Source organism: Verticillium nonalfalfae, assembly GCF_003724135.2.
Source record: "Verticillium nonalfalfae strain VnAa140/NRRL 66861 chromosome Unknown scaffold_19, whole genome shotgun sequence".
Classification (NCBI taxonomy): domain Eukaryota; kingdom Fungi; phylum Ascomycota; class Sordariomycetes; order Glomerellales; family Plectosphaerellaceae; genus Verticillium; species Verticillium nonalfalfae.
In genome coordinates this window covers 485-19180 of record NW_021167244.1, presented here as the reverse complement: position 1 = coordinate 19180, position 18696 = coordinate 485, and the positions used below count along the sequence as shown (strand labels likewise).

The 18696-nt window shown below is 58.4% G+C and overlaps 5 protein-coding genes across 5 annotated transcripts; 3 read left to right on the top strand and 2 right to left on the bottom strand.

Annotated features, from left to right (window-relative positions):
- Positions 1–285: 285 nt before the first annotated feature.
- D7B24_003191 (uncharacterized protein) lies at positions 286–4123 on the bottom strand (the record flags this gene model as incomplete). Its single annotated transcript, XM_028637384.1, has 2 exons — positions 286–1465; positions 1521–4123. The coding sequence occupies 2 exons, from the start codon at positions 4121–4123 to the stop codon at positions 286–288; spliced, it is 3783 nt and encodes a 1260-aa protein (XP_028497256.1).
- Positions 4124–8598: 4475 nt separating this feature from the next.
- Positions 8599–9924, top strand: D7B24_003190 (uncharacterized protein; the record flags this gene model as incomplete). The annotated part of the gene is made up of 4 exons (XM_028637383.1): positions 8599–8890; positions 8940–9082; positions 9133–9240; positions 9292–9924. 4 exons carry the CDS (start codon positions 8599–8601, stop codon positions 9922–9924), a joined length of 1176 nt encoding a protein of 391 aa, XP_028497255.1.
- A 302-nt stretch (positions 9925–10226) lies between these two features.
- On the top strand, positions 10227–11982 carry D7B24_003189 (uncharacterized protein; the record flags this gene model as incomplete). The annotated part of the gene is made up of 2 exons (XM_028637382.1): positions 10227–10491; positions 10547–11982. The coding sequence occupies 2 exons, from the start codon at positions 10227–10229 to the stop codon at positions 11980–11982; spliced, it is 1701 nt and encodes a 566-aa protein (XP_028497254.1).
- A 734-nt stretch (positions 11983–12716) lies between these two features.
- Positions 12717–13979, bottom strand: CYS3 (cystathionine gamma-lyase cys3; the record flags this gene model as incomplete). Its single annotated transcript, XM_028637381.1, has 1 exon — positions 12717–13979. The coding sequence occupies one exon, from the start codon at positions 13977–13979 to the stop codon at positions 12717–12719; it is 1263 nt and encodes a 420-aa protein (XP_028497253.1).
- A 2896-nt stretch (positions 13980–16875) lies between these two features.
- Positions 16876–18428, top strand: D7B24_003187 (uncharacterized protein; the record flags this gene model as incomplete). The annotated part of the gene is made up of 2 exons (XM_028637380.1): positions 16876–16944; positions 17031–18428. The coding sequence occupies 2 exons, from the start codon at positions 16876–16878 to the stop codon at positions 18426–18428; spliced, it is 1467 nt and encodes a 488-aa protein (XP_028497252.1).
- Between the last annotated feature and the right edge of the window lie 268 nt (positions 18429–18696).

Genomic DNA, 18696 nt, shown 5'->3' with positions numbered 1-18696 from the left:
CATAAAAGCCATCTCCCCCATCCCCAAGCGGGACGCACGAAGAACCAAGCAGAAGAAACGCCAGAATCGCGCGTCGGGCGCGAATGATGAACTAGTCATGATAAGGTATAATACGCGCCTCCCCAGGGGCATTTCCCAGCCCAAGCATAAAACGATGAGGAGAGGGCTGCGAGCCCAGATGAAAACAGAACAAAGTGGACACGAGGGTCCATGCTGCCGCAACATGCAGAGAGCAAAAATAAAAAGTGGAAAACGAAATGCAGAAGGATGGCCTCATTCCACTCCTCATCCGATCCGCCTGAAACCTTCGACACCAAGCGTCGGGACCTCGACCTCGCTGAGGCCCAGCACGCCCTCGTCCCTGCGTCGGTCGATGAAACCGTTGCATTCGGCGACGATGACGCCCCACTCCGCCAGAGAGCGGCCGGTGTAGATGCCTGTCGAAGCGTAGAACCCGACCGGCTTGACCGGCTGCGTCAGCGACTCGCCCAGAGGAATGTCGTCAGCGTCGGCGTCGTCACCGCCGGTGGTGAGACCCTCGGACGCCATGGCCTCGACGGCCGTGCGGTCAAGCGGCTCGCTGAGGGACTGCGTAAAGCTCGCCGAGAAAGACAGCTGCGGCGCCGGCTCGTTGCTGATCCGTCGTGGGGAGGCTTCCGGCCGCAGAGGTGACGAGAGAGGGCTCGCGTTGCGGGCGCCACTGACGAGACCACCTTCTTTCAGGCCAGAGACCTTGCGCGTGGGCGCAGGCATCCTAGCGGCCGGCAAGCGAGGGGAGCTGCCGCTGCGCGATCTTGTCGTGACCCAGGCCTGCGCCGGGGCGGGGAGTCGCGGGCGGACGAGAATGCGCTCGCGTGGCTGGTTGGGCTGATATATGTGCAGGCCCAAGATGAACTTGAAGACGTACTGCTGCTCCTGGAACAGTGGCGACGAGCCCGTCGACGAGCCATCGGACGAAGCCGAGGCCGAAGAACCGTTTGCTGTCGGCTTCGGCGGGGGAGGGGGCCCAGCGGGCGAAGTCGTCGGTCGGGGTGTCGTGCGTGCGGCCGCAAGATCCTTGCGCGCCTGCTCAAAGTTGTCCTCCCAGCTGTTGTTGCGCTTCGGCGAGCTGCCTGCCGACCCGGTGGGAGAACCTGCGGACGTGGCTGTCATCGAGAGAACCTTGCCGAGGAGGGACCAGCGCTTTTTGTCAGATTTGCCGCCACCATTGCCGGAATCAATGAGACCAGAGTTGGCTTGGCTGGAGCCGTTGATGTTGAGCTTTGCAAACGAGTCAAAGCCGAGACCGAGGCCCGGCTGGGGTGTGTTGAGTTCGGTGCGGATGATCATAAATTTCTTGCCGGGTGTAGGGAGGCATGGAGCCGTCGAGGGAGGGAACTTGCCGGACTGTTCGGCAGTCTGCTTGAGGTACAAGTAGTGGGACCATGTCGTCTTGAGTCGGGCTGCTACTACCATGAAGATTTTGCTGATCATTGATTAGCGAACGTGCAAAGCCGGACGACGTCGAGGATGAAACTTACGCATCAATCTCGTTGGCGCTGCCAGCATCCCGACAGATTCTCCAGCACAAAAGTCGCATAAAGTACGCCCTCACCATTGGACACCAGTGATTAAATAATTCGTTAAATGTCTTCTCCGTCAGAAGCCAGCCCAGGCAAACTGCCTGCTTGCGTCGGGGATCCGCCGTGACGGCATCCCAGGTTGTGAATATAAACGATAGCAACCGTATCTCCGTCATGGCGTTGTGTGACCCCAGCATCTTCTTGCACACATCGAACCAGAACGGCCAGTCGACATAGTCCAGATTCGGGTCGTCGGCGTCCTCAAAATGATCGTACGCAAGCAGAGCTTCTTCAAGGAAGTCGCACAGCGTAAAGCACGAGTTGTGGTCGAAAAGGGACGTCCTCTTGCTCGCAGCGCGCAAAACAGCCATGCTGGCCTCGGCAAAGGTGTGGCGGGATGGCGCAAAGTCGAAAGAGTCTTCTGACAAAAAGTCGCGGAGCAAAACGATGAATCGGTTTTCCGACATGCCCTTGAGCAGATTTCCGGTCGGCGCAGCCCCCAGCGCCATGACATTGGCATCCATACCGTAGGCTACATCGTACAGTGGTGGAATACCCATGTTGTCGGCGGTGGCTGATCGGTGAATGGTCGAGTCGATGTTGGAGAGCACCTGGGCTTGGACCATGACGAACCCAGGCGAGCGGGCCTTTTCAAGAAGCGGGAGGCCTTGCGGCATGAACTCCTCGCTCAGAATATGGAAATGTTTGCAAAAGATGTAAAACAGGTCCGTGTCGCGACCCCGCCACCTCGACATCCAGGGACTGAACCATGGGATGCGCGCCGCGGCGAGCGACAGCTTCGGCACGCCTTTGAGACGCTTGGTCACCGTCCTCACGTCTGTCCAGCCCAGATATCCCAAGCTCGGCGGAAAGAGCGCCACGATATCATCACTCTCTCCGTTGTTGGTCTTTGGCAGACCAAACTCATCAGCCGTACGTCGAACGAGGTCGGGTGTCAGGCCCCATAGCCGGGTCATCATGTCAGCTGCACCGGGCGCGAAGAAGAAGGCGTAAGCGCATGCTTTGCCACAGAAGTTGACCAGGCTGAGCGGCGCGTGACGAACGGACATTTTGTCGACCACAACAGCCATCTGTGTCAAGAGATTCGAAACGAACATGGTCCGCACGTTATGCTCGGCGGATTCGGCTAGGAATTCAGCCTGGCTGGAGGCGAGAGACGAATCCGTGGACTGAGTCCACGAGCGAGAGCGCACTCGTTCGGCTGGTGACCGGTCTGCAAGGGGCATCATGTAGGTTGTCACCAGTCTCCATTCGGGTCGCATCATGATCATGAGGATGGCATCGAGAAGAATTGGTCGGTCCACGCCTGGCAACGGCTGCTGATCCCGCGCGTCCAGCATGTCGAGCATGCCTTTCCACCACCTGTCCAAGACAGTCGTGCGGAATTCGACATCCTCGGGATACAGACTCTTATTTGACGCGTGGTTGTTGTAGGTCCTCAGGAACACCACGAGGGTGGTTCTGATGAGAAGCATGCGTTGCGTGGCCGTTCGAGCGTGAAATTTGCCGAATTCGATGTCCAGATTCTTGAAAGCGCTCCAGAGAGGGTCTCGATGTGGCACCATTTCGTTGGAGGATTCGTCGGTGGATGTGATGCTGCCTTCGGCGAAGGAGGCTGTTTTGAATGTGCCTTGGTGCTCGATGGTAAATGTCGTCGTCGGGGGTGCTAGGCTGGTGGCCGAAGAAGCGCAGCTCGTTGAGTCGGAGTCGTTGTTGTTGCCGAGCTGGAAGAGCATGCTATTCGGGCGAGCCTTCATTTTCGATGTCAGGTAACTGCCGGCACGAGTAAAGGCGCGGGTCGTGCCCTTAGTAGAGTCAACCGGTCGTGGTGTCTCTGCGTCTGAGACGTGCACAGCTGGCTGCTTTGTTGCAGGTTTCGTGGTCGTTGCCGCAATGGCGGATGTGCTCTTTGAGGCCTTGTCGCGGCTCATGCCACCCAGCGAGACAACCTTTTCGTGTCTGGGTTGAGGTGAGGGGGGCCGTGACGACGACATCCAACCCTTTCGTGCAAAGCTGGCGAAGCTATCTGTTCGTTTCCTCGCCGATCTATCCGCTTCTGCCTTTGGCGGCTCTGGCGCGCTTGGTGCAGGCGCGGCGAGGCCAGAGCCTGAAGCATCCTCGCCAACGGATGTGCTCGGACGTTCCGACAGGTAGTCTCTGATGCTGGTCGCTGACTTGGAACCCGGGAGCCAGGATTTAGGCCTCTCCACCAAGGAGTACCTCCTGAGCATCTTCGGCTTCTCATCGTTGGGAGTTCGCACGGCTTCGACATTGACGGCTGCGGCTTTCTTTTCATTGAGGACCTGCGTCGGCGCAACAATCCTCTCGTCCAAGTATAATTTTGAGTCGAAATCAGGCGTCGAGTCGAAAGATGGAATCTCAAACGAGGGTAAGCTTGGCAAGCTCTTAGTGCCTCCGCCGCGGTGGTGTTGGCCGGGCATGGCGCTGGGCGTCATGATGTCCGGGGAAGAGTGCGATCGGCCAAAGGAAGTAGTATCAAAACCAACGGCCGGAGCCATCGTCAGCACGGTACCATTCATTTCATGGCCGAGGTGCTGAAGGGGGGTCGTGAACAGCGCAATCGTTACGGTGCTATGGTGGGCGGACAGCTCAAGGAAGCAGTCCCGAGTTCGGTTGGACGGTGTTGTTCGGTGTGACAGGCCGATGCTGGTAGGCGTGTGGTGGAGGACGGTGGTTCGTTCAAGAGCTCCTCGGGGCCGCCGGCGTCATGACAGAGAATTGTATCTCTGGCCGGCAGAGTGGGATATGAACAAAGGAGACCCGAAGCGAGACAAGAAAGCGCTCCTTTCGTCTGGTCTGCCCGTCCGTCGTGCTTCGTACTATCAGCACGAGTCAAGTCCCGCAAATTGCTGTGCGGGCGGGTTTGGCGTTGGAATAGGGACAGGAAAGTCGAAGGGGCGAAAGGTGCAAGAATCCAGGAGAGGCTTTCCCCTGCGTGAGATTTTTGGGCGGGTACGTCTCAGATATCAGAAAGGGAAGAGGAGGATGGATGGTTATGGGATCGCTAAGACGGTGGCTAAGACGGATTCCCTGCAGGCTGTGCCTTGCCTCCTTTGGGTCTGCCTAGGCGGGCTTTGGGGGGAGCTAGTTCGGTCGGCGGGCTGAAGGCTAGTCAACTCACGGCGGAGCTCAGTGAGGAACGCCTGTCGTAATAGTGAGGAGTTGTAATGTTAAAAGGTCTTGTCACTGCTGTCGGTACTGTTGCAGATTAATAACCGCCTGCCCACTAATGCTTCCGAGACACCGCCCGATCTGCGATCTGAAGGGGGGGAAGGACAGGGCGGGCCAAGGGGTGAGCGGACAGGGGCGTATGCGATGATGAGATGGAGATGCCACAGAAGACGTCGTATTGCTTGCTGGATTCGCCTCGGGTCCAGTCGATGCCTTTGTTGTTGATACGAGAGCGGGGGCGGCCAGTTGCGGAACTTGCTTGTCAATAACAAGAGACGATGATGGAGTGAGCATCTTCTCGGCCTCCCAAGGTCACAAAGGCAGGCCTTCCAAGACCAGAAAGCGGCCAGCGGACACGGCCACCCGACCAAAGACTGACCAGGGCAGCTTGCTCGTTCGGGATCCACGGATAGCAGAAGCAGCGCGTCAGGTTGTCGACGCCCCGCCTGGTCCACTCAGTCGTTCGCTTGCTCGCCTCAGCGTCTCGTCTTGCTGATCGAATCCAAACTGTTGCTGGTTGTTCCTGTGGTCGTCGCCCCCCCCGCAGGGCTGACATGGTGGCACAGCAGGCCCCAACCTGGCTCTCGAGACACGAACGGGCCATCGCAATCAAGTCCGCAATTCCCATGACGCAGCGAGATTTCTTTGCCTCCGCTTTATCGAATTTTGTCGCTCATTCTTTTCCCGCCTAGCCTGCTGATGTCTTCGCTCTCACCGATGGTAGAGAGAATGGCGCACTAGCACGGACACAGCGCAGAGAATGCATTTCATAGTACAAGCTGAAGCTCACTCTGTCATGCCAACCCTGACCCCTGAAGCAACCTGGCCTGGTTAGAAAAAATTAATGAAAAAAATCAGGGTCGCTTGGCGGAAAGGCCAGGGAACCCGAGGCCGGGGACAGTGCATGCGCCCGCCCAAGCCTCCGCCTCTTCTTGGTGAGGTTGCTGCTTTGGGGGTGGGCTCGAAGCCTTCTTTGCTCTCTGAATGACAGCCCATTCATGCACCACTGATCAGCATGTCTCGCCTGTCGTCTGAGGATTCGGCCTTAGCTTTCGCTAGCGTTGAGAGGCGCTTAAGGCACCTGGGGCCGCCCCTCGACCTGCCCTGGCTAGATTTTGGTAAATCGCTGGCGAGTGAGTCGCGTTGGTTTTGGACGATGTGAGGATCAGTGCCTCGGATAACCTCCATGGCTTGCATGACCTGAGGGCTCGCCGTGCATAACTATGGCTCAATCTCCGCCCAGACGCATCATCAAATGTCAGCCACTTCACAACTTGCCAAAATGGATGGCTCTCGCCGGCGCGATGCAATGTGTGACACGCCAGGTGGCCGCCCCATTCAGGCCAATGCCAAGGCCACACCGAATGGGGCGTGACTCGGCCGAGGCAGGTCATTAGGGTGTTCGTGGGCTACATGTCGTCTATCCGGAGTAAGGGAGCCACGTCGGACGTCATTCCGTCCAACCATCCACCATACCTGTCCTTCAGTGATCTTTTGGCCCCACGGCGGGCCGCCCGTCTGTTGTGTTGCAACCGAACGCGGATGTCCGAACCTAACAGTCCAAAACACTGCTTCGTGACTACTTTGACCTCGTCATCCCACTGCCCGTGCTCGCCCTCTTCCCGAGCCTCTTCCTGAGGGTTGAGACGCGATTTGCAATGCCGTCGATGCTTGCGATACTCGGTGCATGTCCGAATCGAGACGAACGATGGAAGATGCCGCAAGCCTGGCATCACGCGCAGCAGTTCATTGAGGGGGGCACGGTTGCGCAGACCGGACACTTCTAAAATTGCAGTCCCATGGCCGTGCAGCTTTTGCCTTGGTGAGCGACTTGTGCATCCAGGGGCTCCTCAGCTGAGCAAGGATGGTGGTTCCGCAGCAAGACCCTGAAAAGGAGCCCCTCGGCTGCTTCTGTGTCGTCCCTTGCCTGCCTGGCCGGCATGCGTAGTGTGTTCCACCAGTTCTTGTCAGTTGGCCGGGTTGGGGGCCAGGGGGAGATCCGTTGACACTGCGGCCTGTGCCTCACCTGTTCGATTTTGGTACGGATTATCATGCTTACAGCGCGTTAGCCAGTCAATGCAGGACTCAGCTTGTCCCCCAAAGCGGCAGTGAAAATGGTCTGACGAGTGCTTGACTGCGATGCTGCCAACCTTCCTCCCGCCCCCTCCCCCCCTGGTGACCCCGCAGCCGAGCTAACCGGGACTCCTCTGTGCGGGAGACCAGGGGATGTGCTCACCGCCCAGAGGAATTCCTGGATTGAGTTTACGGGGACCAAATGCGATTGAAGCAATCAGCTAGTGATTGATCGGGTGCTATTTGGTCGACCAGTGAGCCGACAGGACGGAGATCGGACGACGGAGCCAGCGGAGAGGAGAAAGGGAGCAGGGTAAGCAGTGAGTGGGGAATTGCTGCTTTGCTCTCACCGAGGCTCCTGGGAGGAACGTGGTCGCTGATCGAACTTTCATCAATAACAGGAGGCGCGCATTTTCTTTGTTTTGACGGAGTCTGATGAGCGCGTGGAGCGGTTGGGCGGCAAGCGAAGCCCTCCTGTCGATCCCCACGCCATTCGACAGAAAGAGGCGCGTCAGGTCAGTCAGCAGAACTCGTGGTCGACACTTGAGCGAGTGCGAAACCGACGGAGACCAACATGACAACAATTTCGGTTGTTGATTCGACGACGGTGAGGCCATTTGACGATCATTTGATGATCGGATTCTTGACAATCCGACACTTCTGCAGCGAGGGCCAGAGACAACAGGATTCCAGCGTGTCGCAAACCAGGTTGATTCACGCATTGGCCATTTGTATTCGGCGGAGACAACTAGCATGTCGCGAGGGAGAGATGTGTTTTGTTGCCCCATCTTCATGCACCCAAGCCTTAGAGAGTAGCGGCATGGGTGTTTGGTAATGGTAGGGCATGTGTTTTTCATCTTGGCACGATGGATATTCCTTCAGCAAGGGGAGCACAGGTAGCTCATTTGCTGTACACACTAATGCCGTGGTTGATTTGGTTTGGTGGTTCAAAGGGGAGGGAGAGCTGTAAGTCAGTATGTCTCCATTGGTAGGACGTTCGTCGGAGCGGCGTCCGTTGCCGCTTGTCGCGAGACGCGCCGGCACTTGCACAACGCCAGCATCACGGCATGTATGATCTTGATCGGCGATCGACCGACGGCTCGTAGAATGCCAGACAATCAGAAGCTGCCACTGTCCTCCTGTTGGCCGAGAGTCGATCAAATAGATCAAGGCCAGGCTCGATTGGGGATCGTGCAACATTGTCCAATCCAGGATCCAATCCAGGAGATCAAGTCATGGCTGAGAACGAGAGGAATGCTGAATGACGTGCTCCTGAGGCGGGAAAATGAGCGACGACCCGGATCATGGTCATGGTGACTGGTGACACAATGTTTGAGACTCAATGCTGGGAGAAGAAGTGGAAGGGTTGGCAGGAGAGGGATGGAAATTTTCGCGATTTCCTTTCAATGGTTTTGGCTTCTCCAGGTGGGGCATATCGTCCTGGCTTGCTCGGTGCGACCCCGGCCCGGAAGAAGTCTGCGATAAGCGATAAGGTACCGTCGCCAGCCAGCATCCGTTGGACACCGCTTTGCTCCGAACGAGAGAAAAACCAGTGAGAGTGAATGTCACTGGCGTGCTATGATTGGCTCAACGCTGTGGACTCTGGCGCCTGCCCATTGATGTCCCTCTGTTCATGTTCGAGTATCGTGCCTTCAAAATTCGGAAGACAGACTGGATCTGGTGATTGTGTGTCATATTTCTACACTTCCTGTCTTTAGAGTTTCTATGCACATTCATCCTCTCTTCAATCATGACAACGAATACAACAGTGCCACTGACTGCAGGGCCAAAAATTGGCCCGAACGAGGTTGTTAATGTCGGCCACGAACCCAAGACAGAACGAAGTGCAGCAGATGTCGAGCAACAGGTTCCTCCACCAGGCTCGCAAAAGTCGACTTTCGGCTCCCTCGGAATTCTGGACCGATACCTGGCTGTCTGGATCTTCCTGGCCATGTTGATTGGTATCCTGCTGGGTAACTTCGTGCCCAGCGTCGGGCCGGCGCTGCAAAAGGGCAAATTCGTTGGTGTATCTGTGCCAATTGGTAAGAATACCGAGGCCCCAGGACAAGAACTCTTCACTGACCGTGCTAGCCATTGGTCTGCTCGTCATGATGTATCCCATATTGTGCAAGGTTCAGTACGAGAAGCTGCACATTATCTTCCGCACCCGCGAGATCTGGATCCAGCTGGGTTTCAGCATTGTCGTCAACTGGATCGTGGCGCCCTTCTTCATGGTAAAACTACTCGCCCGCATCTCTTGCGCTCAGAGCTGACCTCACAATAGCTTGCTCTGGGCTGGGCATTCCTTCCAGACCAGGAGGGACTTAGAAACGGTCTCATCCTCGTCGGCATTGCACGGTGTATCGCCATGGTTCTGATCTGGACGAACTTGGTAAGTTGACGCTTCCACTGCGTCGCTGGATTGCACGACTGACGATTACAGGCCGGTGGTGACAACGACTACTGTGCAATACTCGTCGCCGTGAACTCGTTCCTTCAGATCGTTCTCTTCGCTCCTGTTGCCCTGCTGTTCCTCCGCGTCATTGGTGGCAACAATGATCTCGTCGTATCGTACTCGACCGTCGCCACGGCCGTGGGCGTGTTCCTTGGCATTCCACTCGGCGCTGCCATTGTCACACGCCTCGGGTTTCTCTTGACCGTGGGGGCCGATGCATACTCCAAAAAGATCATCCCCTTCCTGGCGCCGTGGTCGCTCATTGGGTTACTCTATACCATCGTCGTTCTCTTTGGGTCACAGGGTGCTCAAGTCGTGCATCAGATCGTGTCAGTGGTGCGTGTGGCTGCTCCTCTGCTCGTGTACTTCACAGTTATCTTCTTTGCAACGCTATTCGTCACGCGGAGGCTGGGATTCCGCTATGGACTGGCAAGCACCCAGGCTTTTACAGCGGCCAGCAACAATTTTGAGCTGGCAATCGCGATTGCCGTGGCGTCATTTGGAGCTGATTCGGATGAGGCGCTAGCCACAACTGTCGGGCCGCTGATCGAGGTGCCAGTCCTCATTGCTTTGGTATACTTGGTCAAGTGGTATGCGAGGAAGACTGGCTGGAAGGACTAGATAGAAGCCGAATGCTGGATGGCAGCAACGTGGGGTCCGAAATAAAGGCGACGTCTGTTGGCCCGTGCTATCTATCGGTCACCCCCTGATAAGAGGTCCACAGCTCTCCACCGCCGGCCAGCACCTCCTTCACGTCCCCTCTTCAATGTCGACATTGCTTCAACATTGTTACCAGCAAAGACGAGGATCAATGCAATACACTAGGTCTCTTTTTGTGACGAGGAAGCGAACTAAAGCTGACGGGGCATCGTTCTTACTTTGTTGAATACAATCTTGCCGCGCTAGCCAACAACAAGCCCCCGATGGACCGCCTCCCACGAGAGCTCATCGATGCTATCCTACAGCAGTGTGCCCAGCAGGGGCCTCGGAATACCGTGCTAGAGCTGCGCCTAGTCTGCCGTGTTTTCGATCGATTCTTAAAGCCGTTTGCGTGCCGGACCATTGCTTTGGATTTCAGTCGCTTGAGCAAAGCGAGCGGCCGCCGCATTCCGGATGTTGATGCCCTCCAAACCATCGGCAAATACGCCAAGTGCATGTACATTGACATGATGGTGTTGCGTGACGAGTGTCAGTATATGTCGGCCCCTGCGCAATCACATTGTCCAGCTGACGAGTCCTCAAGTCGAGGTTGAATTTCTGTCAACGCTTCTCGAACCTCTTCCCAGCATGAAGGAGTTCATCCACTCTCTGCAATATCGATACTGCATGAGCGATACCTCGTTCACCGAGATTGATTATCACAAGAGGCTACTCGACATGTGCTTCAATTGTGATCAAATTAACCGGCTTCGCATCAATCTTCCCTGCCAGCTTGTCGGTCAGCGCTGCAACACTGCCACCATGATCTTGGCCAACACATTTTCCGCCTTCGCCGAACGATTTAAGAACATGGACCCTACCGGCCCAGAACCTGTCAGGCTGGAGACTCTCGTTATCGAGAACATCACGGACCAGACCATCTACAACCTATGGAAGAACCCTAGCGATGTGCGCAGCATGATGCACGTGTTTTCCGGGCTCAAACACGCCATGTTCACTATCCGCCGTGTCGAGCTCGCAGACCCACGCATCCTCACCGCTTGGGGTCGCTTCCTCTGGGAGATGTTCCGCATCGCCGAGTCGCTCGACAGCCTCCGCCTCGTGGGCACCGACGATGACCGCCCGCCGCGCGGTCTCCTGAAACAGACCAAAGCTTGGCTTACCAGCATACTGGAGTGGCGGGCTCTCGCGCTGCCGGTGCCGCCCAGCTTCCACGCCCACCCCTCCCTCACGAGCCTCGCGCTCGAGCGCCTCGATATCTCTCCCATGAACCTCCAGTCCGCCGCCTGGAACTTTGGATCCACGCTCCGCACCCTCATCCTCAACGAGGTGTACCTCAAGGTCGAGCAGAGTACCACCCACAACCGGGACACGACCAAGTCCCTCTGGATCGGCTTGCCAAACCAGCGGCCCGAAGACGACAACCTGTGGATGGCCATGCAGTTCCGCATCCTCGCGCCGAAGCTCGAGCTCGTCCGCGCCTCCTCCCTCAGCTACGACCATTTTCTCCACGAAGACCTCTTCCAAGGCGGCTCCATCCTCCCCGAAGCCGCCAGCCCGGACTTTGACTTTGTCGACCCCAGCGGCCTCGGCCGCAGCCTCGCCCAGCGTTTCGTAGAGGTGACCCTCGGCTACGCCCAGCCGCCGTCCCCGCCGCCCGCCGTCCGCCCCGTCGTCTTCCTCCCGGAGGACAGCAGCCACGATCACCTCGTCGCGAACCTCCGACCCCGCCCCGCCGGCGGCCTCGCCATCGTCGACTACGACGCCAACGCCCACCACGCGGCCGTCGACGACCCAACCGGCCGCTGGCACCGCAGCCTCGACGGCCTGTACCCCAACTCCAACGCCGGCACGCTCCAGACGCTGCACGCGATCGCCGACACGGCGTTTCGCGGCATGAACGAGATTCAGCGCCACCGCGATGAGGCGGCCCTGCGCGATGGCGTCGCCGGAGAGCCGGCGCAGGAAGGCGGCTGGCTGGCGGCGAACCTGCTCAACATGAATTTTCTCGACGAGTGAGCTGTTGTCGCGAGGTAGATAGATGTACAGTATTCCGTCTGGTAAGCCCACGGGGTTTTTTGCGTCTTTGATGGAGTTGTCGAGCACACATACAGCAGCAAAAGATACCCCACGAGTCCCTTCCGTTCGTCTAGGTAGTTTTCACAATGCGATTTCTCGTTTCCGTGACCACTAATACTGCCGTCCGTTCGTTCGTCTAGCCTGCCTGATACGACCCCAATCACAGGCTAATGCACCCAAACTCCAAATCAGAGTCAAGACTGTTGTTCTTTATTTTTTCTCATCTCATCTATTCCCCCCACGATTTCTGTCATCCCTCGCAAACGGAAACCTCCCATCCCCCCAAAAACAAGAGAAACTGTCATGCAGCCCTGTGATCACGCAAACCCCCCGCCAAATGACGTGCTGGCCCAAGGTAGTCACTCTGCCTTCGGCGGTCAGCCTCAGCCGCAACCGCGAAACTTCTCAGCCCCGCGCCATCCTTCTCAGTCGGAATGTCGTCGAGCCGCTTTTCTTTCGTGCCTCTGGTATATCGTTCAAACTCAACCCCTTTCCCGAATGGGGCTTAGATTTTGAATGTATGACAAAAAAAAATCAAAATCGAATCGTTCCCGCCATGCCGCTTTCGGATTTTCTCCGTGCAAAAATAGATGTTTTCCCGCCAACACACACGCACACATACTCCCTCCCCCTCTCTCGTATCATGTCATCAGCTGAAAGAAGACGAGAGAGGCTTAGTGTCCGTTGCCGTTGCTGTTGCCATTGGCAGCGTTGATCTTCTGCTCGGTGACGGCGCGGTCGAGCGCGCTGATGACGTCGCGGACGAGGTCGGCAGCGTCCTCGACACCGCAGCTGATGCGGACAAGGTCGTCAAAGACGCCGACGGCCTCGCGCTGGTCGCGGGGGATGCCGGCGTGGGTCATGCTCGAAGGGACTTCGACCAGCGACTCGACGCCGCCGAGGGACTCAGCGAGGGTGAAGATTTGGGTGAGCTGGCAGAAGCGCTCGGCGGCGGCGTGGCCGCCGCGGATGCGGAAGGAGAGCATGCCGCCGCCCATGGCGTCGCGGTGCTGCTTGCGGGCAATGTGGCGGTGGGGGTGGGAGTCGAGGCCGGGGTAGTTGACGGCGATGACATTGTGCGAGGCCTCGAGGGCCGTGGCGACGGCCGTGGCGTTGCGCGTGGCCTCGCGGGCGCGAAGGTGCAGCGTCTTGAGGCCGCGGTGAGCCAGCCACGAGTCAAAGGCCGAGGGGACAGCGCCGATGGCGTTCTGGAGGAAAGAGAGGCGGGCGTGGAGGTCGTCCGAGTTGAAGGCGGCGACGCCCATCACAACGTCCGAGTGGCCGTTGATGTACTTCGTCACCGAGTGGACGACAATGTCAGCGCCGAGGTCAAGTGGGTTCTGGACGTAGGGGGACAGAAACGTGTTGTCGACGACGACCTGGATGCCGTGCTGGTGGGCCTGGGTGGCGACGGCGCGCACATCGACGAGACGGAGGGTCGGGTTCGAGGGCGTCTCGATCCAGATGAGCTTGGTCTGCGGCGTAATGTGGGCCGAGATGTCGACCTCAATCTCGGGCGTGAAAGTGACCTTGACGCCGTGGGCCTTGGCGACCTGGGTGAAGTAGCGGTGGGTGCCGCCATAGACGTCCGAGACGGAGATGACGTGCGAGCCGGCGGCTAGCGACTGGAGGACGACGGCGGTGGTGGCGCTGCCGGAAGAGAAGGCGAGGGCGTACTTGGCCTTCTCGAGCGCAGCGACGGCCGTCTCAAAGTTGTGGCGGTTGGGGTTCGAGGAGCGCGAGTACTCGTACTCGCCGACAGGCTTGCCGACGGCAGTCTGGGCAAATGTCGTCGACAGGGAGATGGACTCAATGACGGCGCCGGTCGTGGGGTCGTGGGGGCTGCCAGCGTGGACGGCAAGGGTGCCAAAGTTGTGAACAGGCGAGGGCGCGCGAGGCGGCGTCTCGATGGGGTGATCGGCGAGAGGGACGGTCATTGTGGCGGCTGTGGTTGTGAAGGAGGAGCTGGTGGTGTTGATGGTATATGCCTGGAAGGTTGGCTGGCTATCCTGGGTAGATCGTGTTATCACGGTGAATGAAGTCGCTGAGGCGATGGAGATCAACAGGCCAGCGGAGAGCTTCAAGAGACGACACGGAGAAGAGAGAATGGAGCAGAAGGCAGAGATGACGAGGGAGGAGGAAAGGGCTTGTCGTAATTATAGGGTAAAAACGTAAAAGGTTGCTGGCGCCCGCCCGGTGAAGCGTCGAAGTCCATGGATGGAGGGATGGAGGGGCACCGGCATTCGCTGGGCGTGAGCTAAGCAGCTTCCTGCTCGATAAGCTGGCAGGTACGTACCCTTTCGGCCTTAGCTCCTGTTGCCCCATCAGGCGATCCGTCGTTCGGCTGCCCCGCACTCGTCTGCAGGGTGCCTCCTGCCTTGCCTGCCTAGGGAACGGAATAGGGGACAGTACAGCGTGCACACCACTGGAACCATCTGTTTCCTCACAGGTGTCCCTCTGAACAGCCAACGCCCAACTAACTACCTTACCTACCTGCAAGTAGGTACCTACAGCACGGTACCTCGTCGTTTGCGGGTCACTTCAAAGGCCCATCAATGTCCCCGCCGCCTCGGGAATGGGAGTTTTTTTTTTTCCTTCTGCATTTTTCCTTCAACTTTTTTTTTCCCTTTCGGCTGCGGCTCTGGGACAAGCTCGATCACGCAATCCCGTCTCTGACCCGATGATGACTCAACGACGCCCCTCCCCCCCTAAACTGGCCGTTTCCCTCCCTTCCCCTTCCGTGTGCATGTCTTTGGCCCAGCAATGTCGTGATCAACAAGGCCCCTTCGCCGCATGTTTGCTTGTCCCTTAACTATTGTTTTAGGGTTTGCCCATGTCTCGAGACGACCTCTTTGGTGCGTTTGCATCGGTATGATGTGATCAACGATGGCGGCATCCGTAGTGCCCCCTTGCTGCATTATCTGAGGTCTCATCTATCGATGGGCATGGAGCAAAGTCACCTTTACGGAAGGAGGGACAGCAGACTATCCATGTCCAGATGAAAGCATCGGGTTTGAGCTCACCGCTAGAAGCCGTTCCGCTTTCCAGAAGGTCCACGAACGAGAGGGGCCCGCTCAGACACTCCGATCGAGAACCTGGAAGGTGCTTACCCTCGAACCTGGCCTCCCAGGGCGCTTCCGTCATTTTGCGGCGGCATGATCAATCCGGTCATGGCGGCCGTCTGGAGAGCGACACTCCGGGGGCTGATGCTGATGCTCATGCTGCTGACATATTGACCCAGTATCACAACATGCGGCCGAGGCAGCGTGTCGCACGCGCCCTGCCGAGAGTCTGCTGTCTGTCCTCTGTTCTCCGTCCTGACATCATCAGGCTTGCCCGTCAGGTGTATTTCAAAGCCGAAACCCGAAGGGCGCGGCTCAACGAGCGGCCACTTTCGGGTCAGACGTGACTAATGGTACGGCCGATGCTCCAAGGATCATGGAGGGGCCAACCCTGGTGCTATTCTCCTTCCAACAACGCCAACCATGAGCGACTCAAGATGGTTGCATTTTTTCCTGGCAGTCCTTTCTGTTGGGCCACACAGACACACGGACTTGCACACATGGATCAGACAACCCATGTTGCACATGGTCCCCGATCCTGCGTATGTTTTCACGGGCCTTATCGCACTCGACCCCGCATCTTGGGTTCGCTCACTTTTCTTGCCCGCCGCCAGAGGCGCGTGTTCACATCATATTGAATGCCGCCAATGGCCTTGACACGTCCTGAGCAAACCCCGACAACCCAGTCACGTACCGTCCTTCAAATGCCGAGTATTCGCCAAGCTAGGCTATTAAACCGCAGAGGGTGCGGTGTTGCACCAAGACCAGCCCTTCACATGGCGCGTTGATGAAGCTCTCATGTTCTGGGAACCCCCCCCTCCATCTTGTCGCTTCTGCTTGATCACATCATCGGATGCCCTGGACGGATGGCCCAATAACGGCCATTTCGTGCCTGGCAAAGACAGGCTGGCACAGGGCTGTATACGCAGGCTGTCAGCTCGAACCTCGCTCCCCCAGATCTGCGGATCTGTCCACCCTACGCCACTCTGCGCCCCCCTCCGACCCTCCTCGGCGCGCGCTGCAAGCGCAGCAGCACATGGGCAACTCGCAATCCCTCCCATCGTAGGAGGGCACCGGCGCATCCACCATCCCCGGTCGGCATACAGTCGCCCCGCTCTCCGGCGCCCGTCTGATGGCCGCTTCGGCTCCGGGACGTGGAGTCTGGCCGCGCACCTGTGGCTGCCGCGCACCTGTGGCTGCGTCGGATCTGTTCAAGCCACACCATGTCCATCCTTCTCCTACTGTGCCCCTGTTCTCCCCGCTTCGCCCCCCCCACTCCATTTACCTATGGCCCCCCCCCCCCTGAACGGGTTTTCCTTCAGGCACAGGCTCCAATCGAACAGCGCTGAATGACCACTGACAGGGCGGGCCCTTACAGCGATAGCGTGGCTGAGCACTGGGCAGACAGTGTGCAGGCAGCCCCTGTCAGCTCATGTCTCTCACAACTCCCCCGCTGTCTTCACCTACTACACGACGACTTCACCGATCACCTGCCATTTGCCCTTTGCGAACCGACCACGATCAAATTGACCACTTTGAGCGTCATAGCGACGCCCTTACGCGTATTGCAGAGTATCACGACTGGTAGTACAATACAGCGATTTTCACTTGCCTTGGGCACTCGAACTACGTGCCATCATCTTCGCTGCTGAAAGCCTCCACTCTCCGAGCAACACCAAATCTACTTCAACCTGCGCAATGCGCCTGAATACCTAGTTCAACCCTAGGCTTTCGAACACATATCCCTCCATACTCATTCACGCCCCGTAGGATGCCTCCCCGACGATCACACAAGAAATCGAGGGCAGGCTGTCGGCGGTGCAAGTCGCGCAAGATCAAGGTAACGTCTGTCCCCTCCACCGCTGCCTTCTCTTCCCACTCGCCATGCCATGCCGGACCCTCGGATCTAACGAGACGCGACTGTAGTGCGATGAAGTTCATCCACGATGCGGCAACTGCCTCAAGCACGGCGTGGCATGCGATTTTCAGAACCCCGACATCGTCGAAGATCTCGTCGCTACCGCCTCAGCACCATCGCCGGCAGCCCCCGCCTCGACAACGGCCTCAGCGGCAGACGCCTCGACGCCCGCCTCCTCTCCCACCATACCATCGCTCAGCGACCTCAGGACACCGTTACAAGGCGTCACATCACCGGCCCTGTCATTTGCCACACCTCTCTACACCATGCCGTCGACGCCCACCATCAGCACCAAGTCCCCGACGAACCGTCTCCTCGAGCTTCGCCTGATGCACCAGTACACATCCATGACATCGCGCACCCTCGTCGTGAACTCGCCCATCACCGACGATATTTGGCAGAACACAGTCCCCCGCCTCGCCTTTAGCGGCGCCAACTATCTCGCCGACGCCATGCTCGCCGTCGCCGCCCTTCACCTCCGCTCCTTCAACCCCGACGACAAGGATCTCGCCCGCGCCTCCCACTCCTACATGGCCTCGTCTCTGTCCGCGTACTGCGCCTCTCTGAACGAAGGGATCAACGAGTCCAACGCCGAGGCCCTCTTCCTGACGGCCACCCTCATCGCCTTCCAGTCGTCTGCCTCGCGCATCTTCATCCGCGACGACGCGAACCCTGCCGACCCCTCGAGCGTCTACACGCTGCCGCTCTCGTGGTTCCACGCCTTCCAGGGTGTCAAGACGGTCGTCGCCTCGTCCTGGCCCTGGCTCCGCTCCTCGGGCATCGTCATACCCATCATCGACTCGCAGCCCGTGCTGCAGCTGGACCTAGACGGCTGTGCCCCTACGTCCTTCTTCGGCCACCTTCTCACGGACCTCGACGACGAGCTCGCCACCGAGCCGTGCCCCGTGACCGTCATGGCGACCAAACAGACCTATCTCCACGCCGTCGCCGTCCTCAACTGGGCGCACAAGATCCCGCACCGCGGCGCCGCCCTCGCCTTCCCGGCCACCGTGTCGAAGCGTTTTCTCGACCTGATCGAGGCCCGCCGTCCGCGCGCCCTCGTCGTGCTCGCCTGCTTCTTCGCCTGCCTCAAGAGCATCGAGAACGTCTGGTGGCTGCACGGCGCCGCCCGCCGCGAGGTCATGGGCATCGTCTCCCAGTTCGAGGCCGCGAGCCCCTGGTGGGCCCACCTCGAGTGGCCCGTCCGCATCGCCCTCTACGACGGCGCCGTCATCCCGCCCGACGTCTGGGGTGCCGACTGGGTCACGGAGGAGGGCAAGACGGACAAGGGCTCCACCATGCTCAACGAGACGTTTGTCAACCACATCGAGATCCTCGCCGGCATGCTGGCCAAGGCCCAGTCGCTGCCGCCGATCCCCATCCCGGGTGATGCGGTTCTCGGGTGATCCGGCTGATGTCAGATTGTCAAAGGAATAGAAAAGGCAGATCGGAACAAAGATGCAGCTTCAGGTCACATGGTGTCAGATTGCCGAGGCGCTGCTGACCCAGATTTTCGGGATCATCCCTCATTGGCTTCTTAACTTCTTCTTCTTCATGTCTGGCGGAATAGCTTGGTAGCCCGGGATTTGACGGGCGGCGTCGTATGAGTACCAGTCCATGGCCCCTACTCCTTGAGCACGCCTAGAGAGGACTAGTAGTTGTCACAGGAGGCGT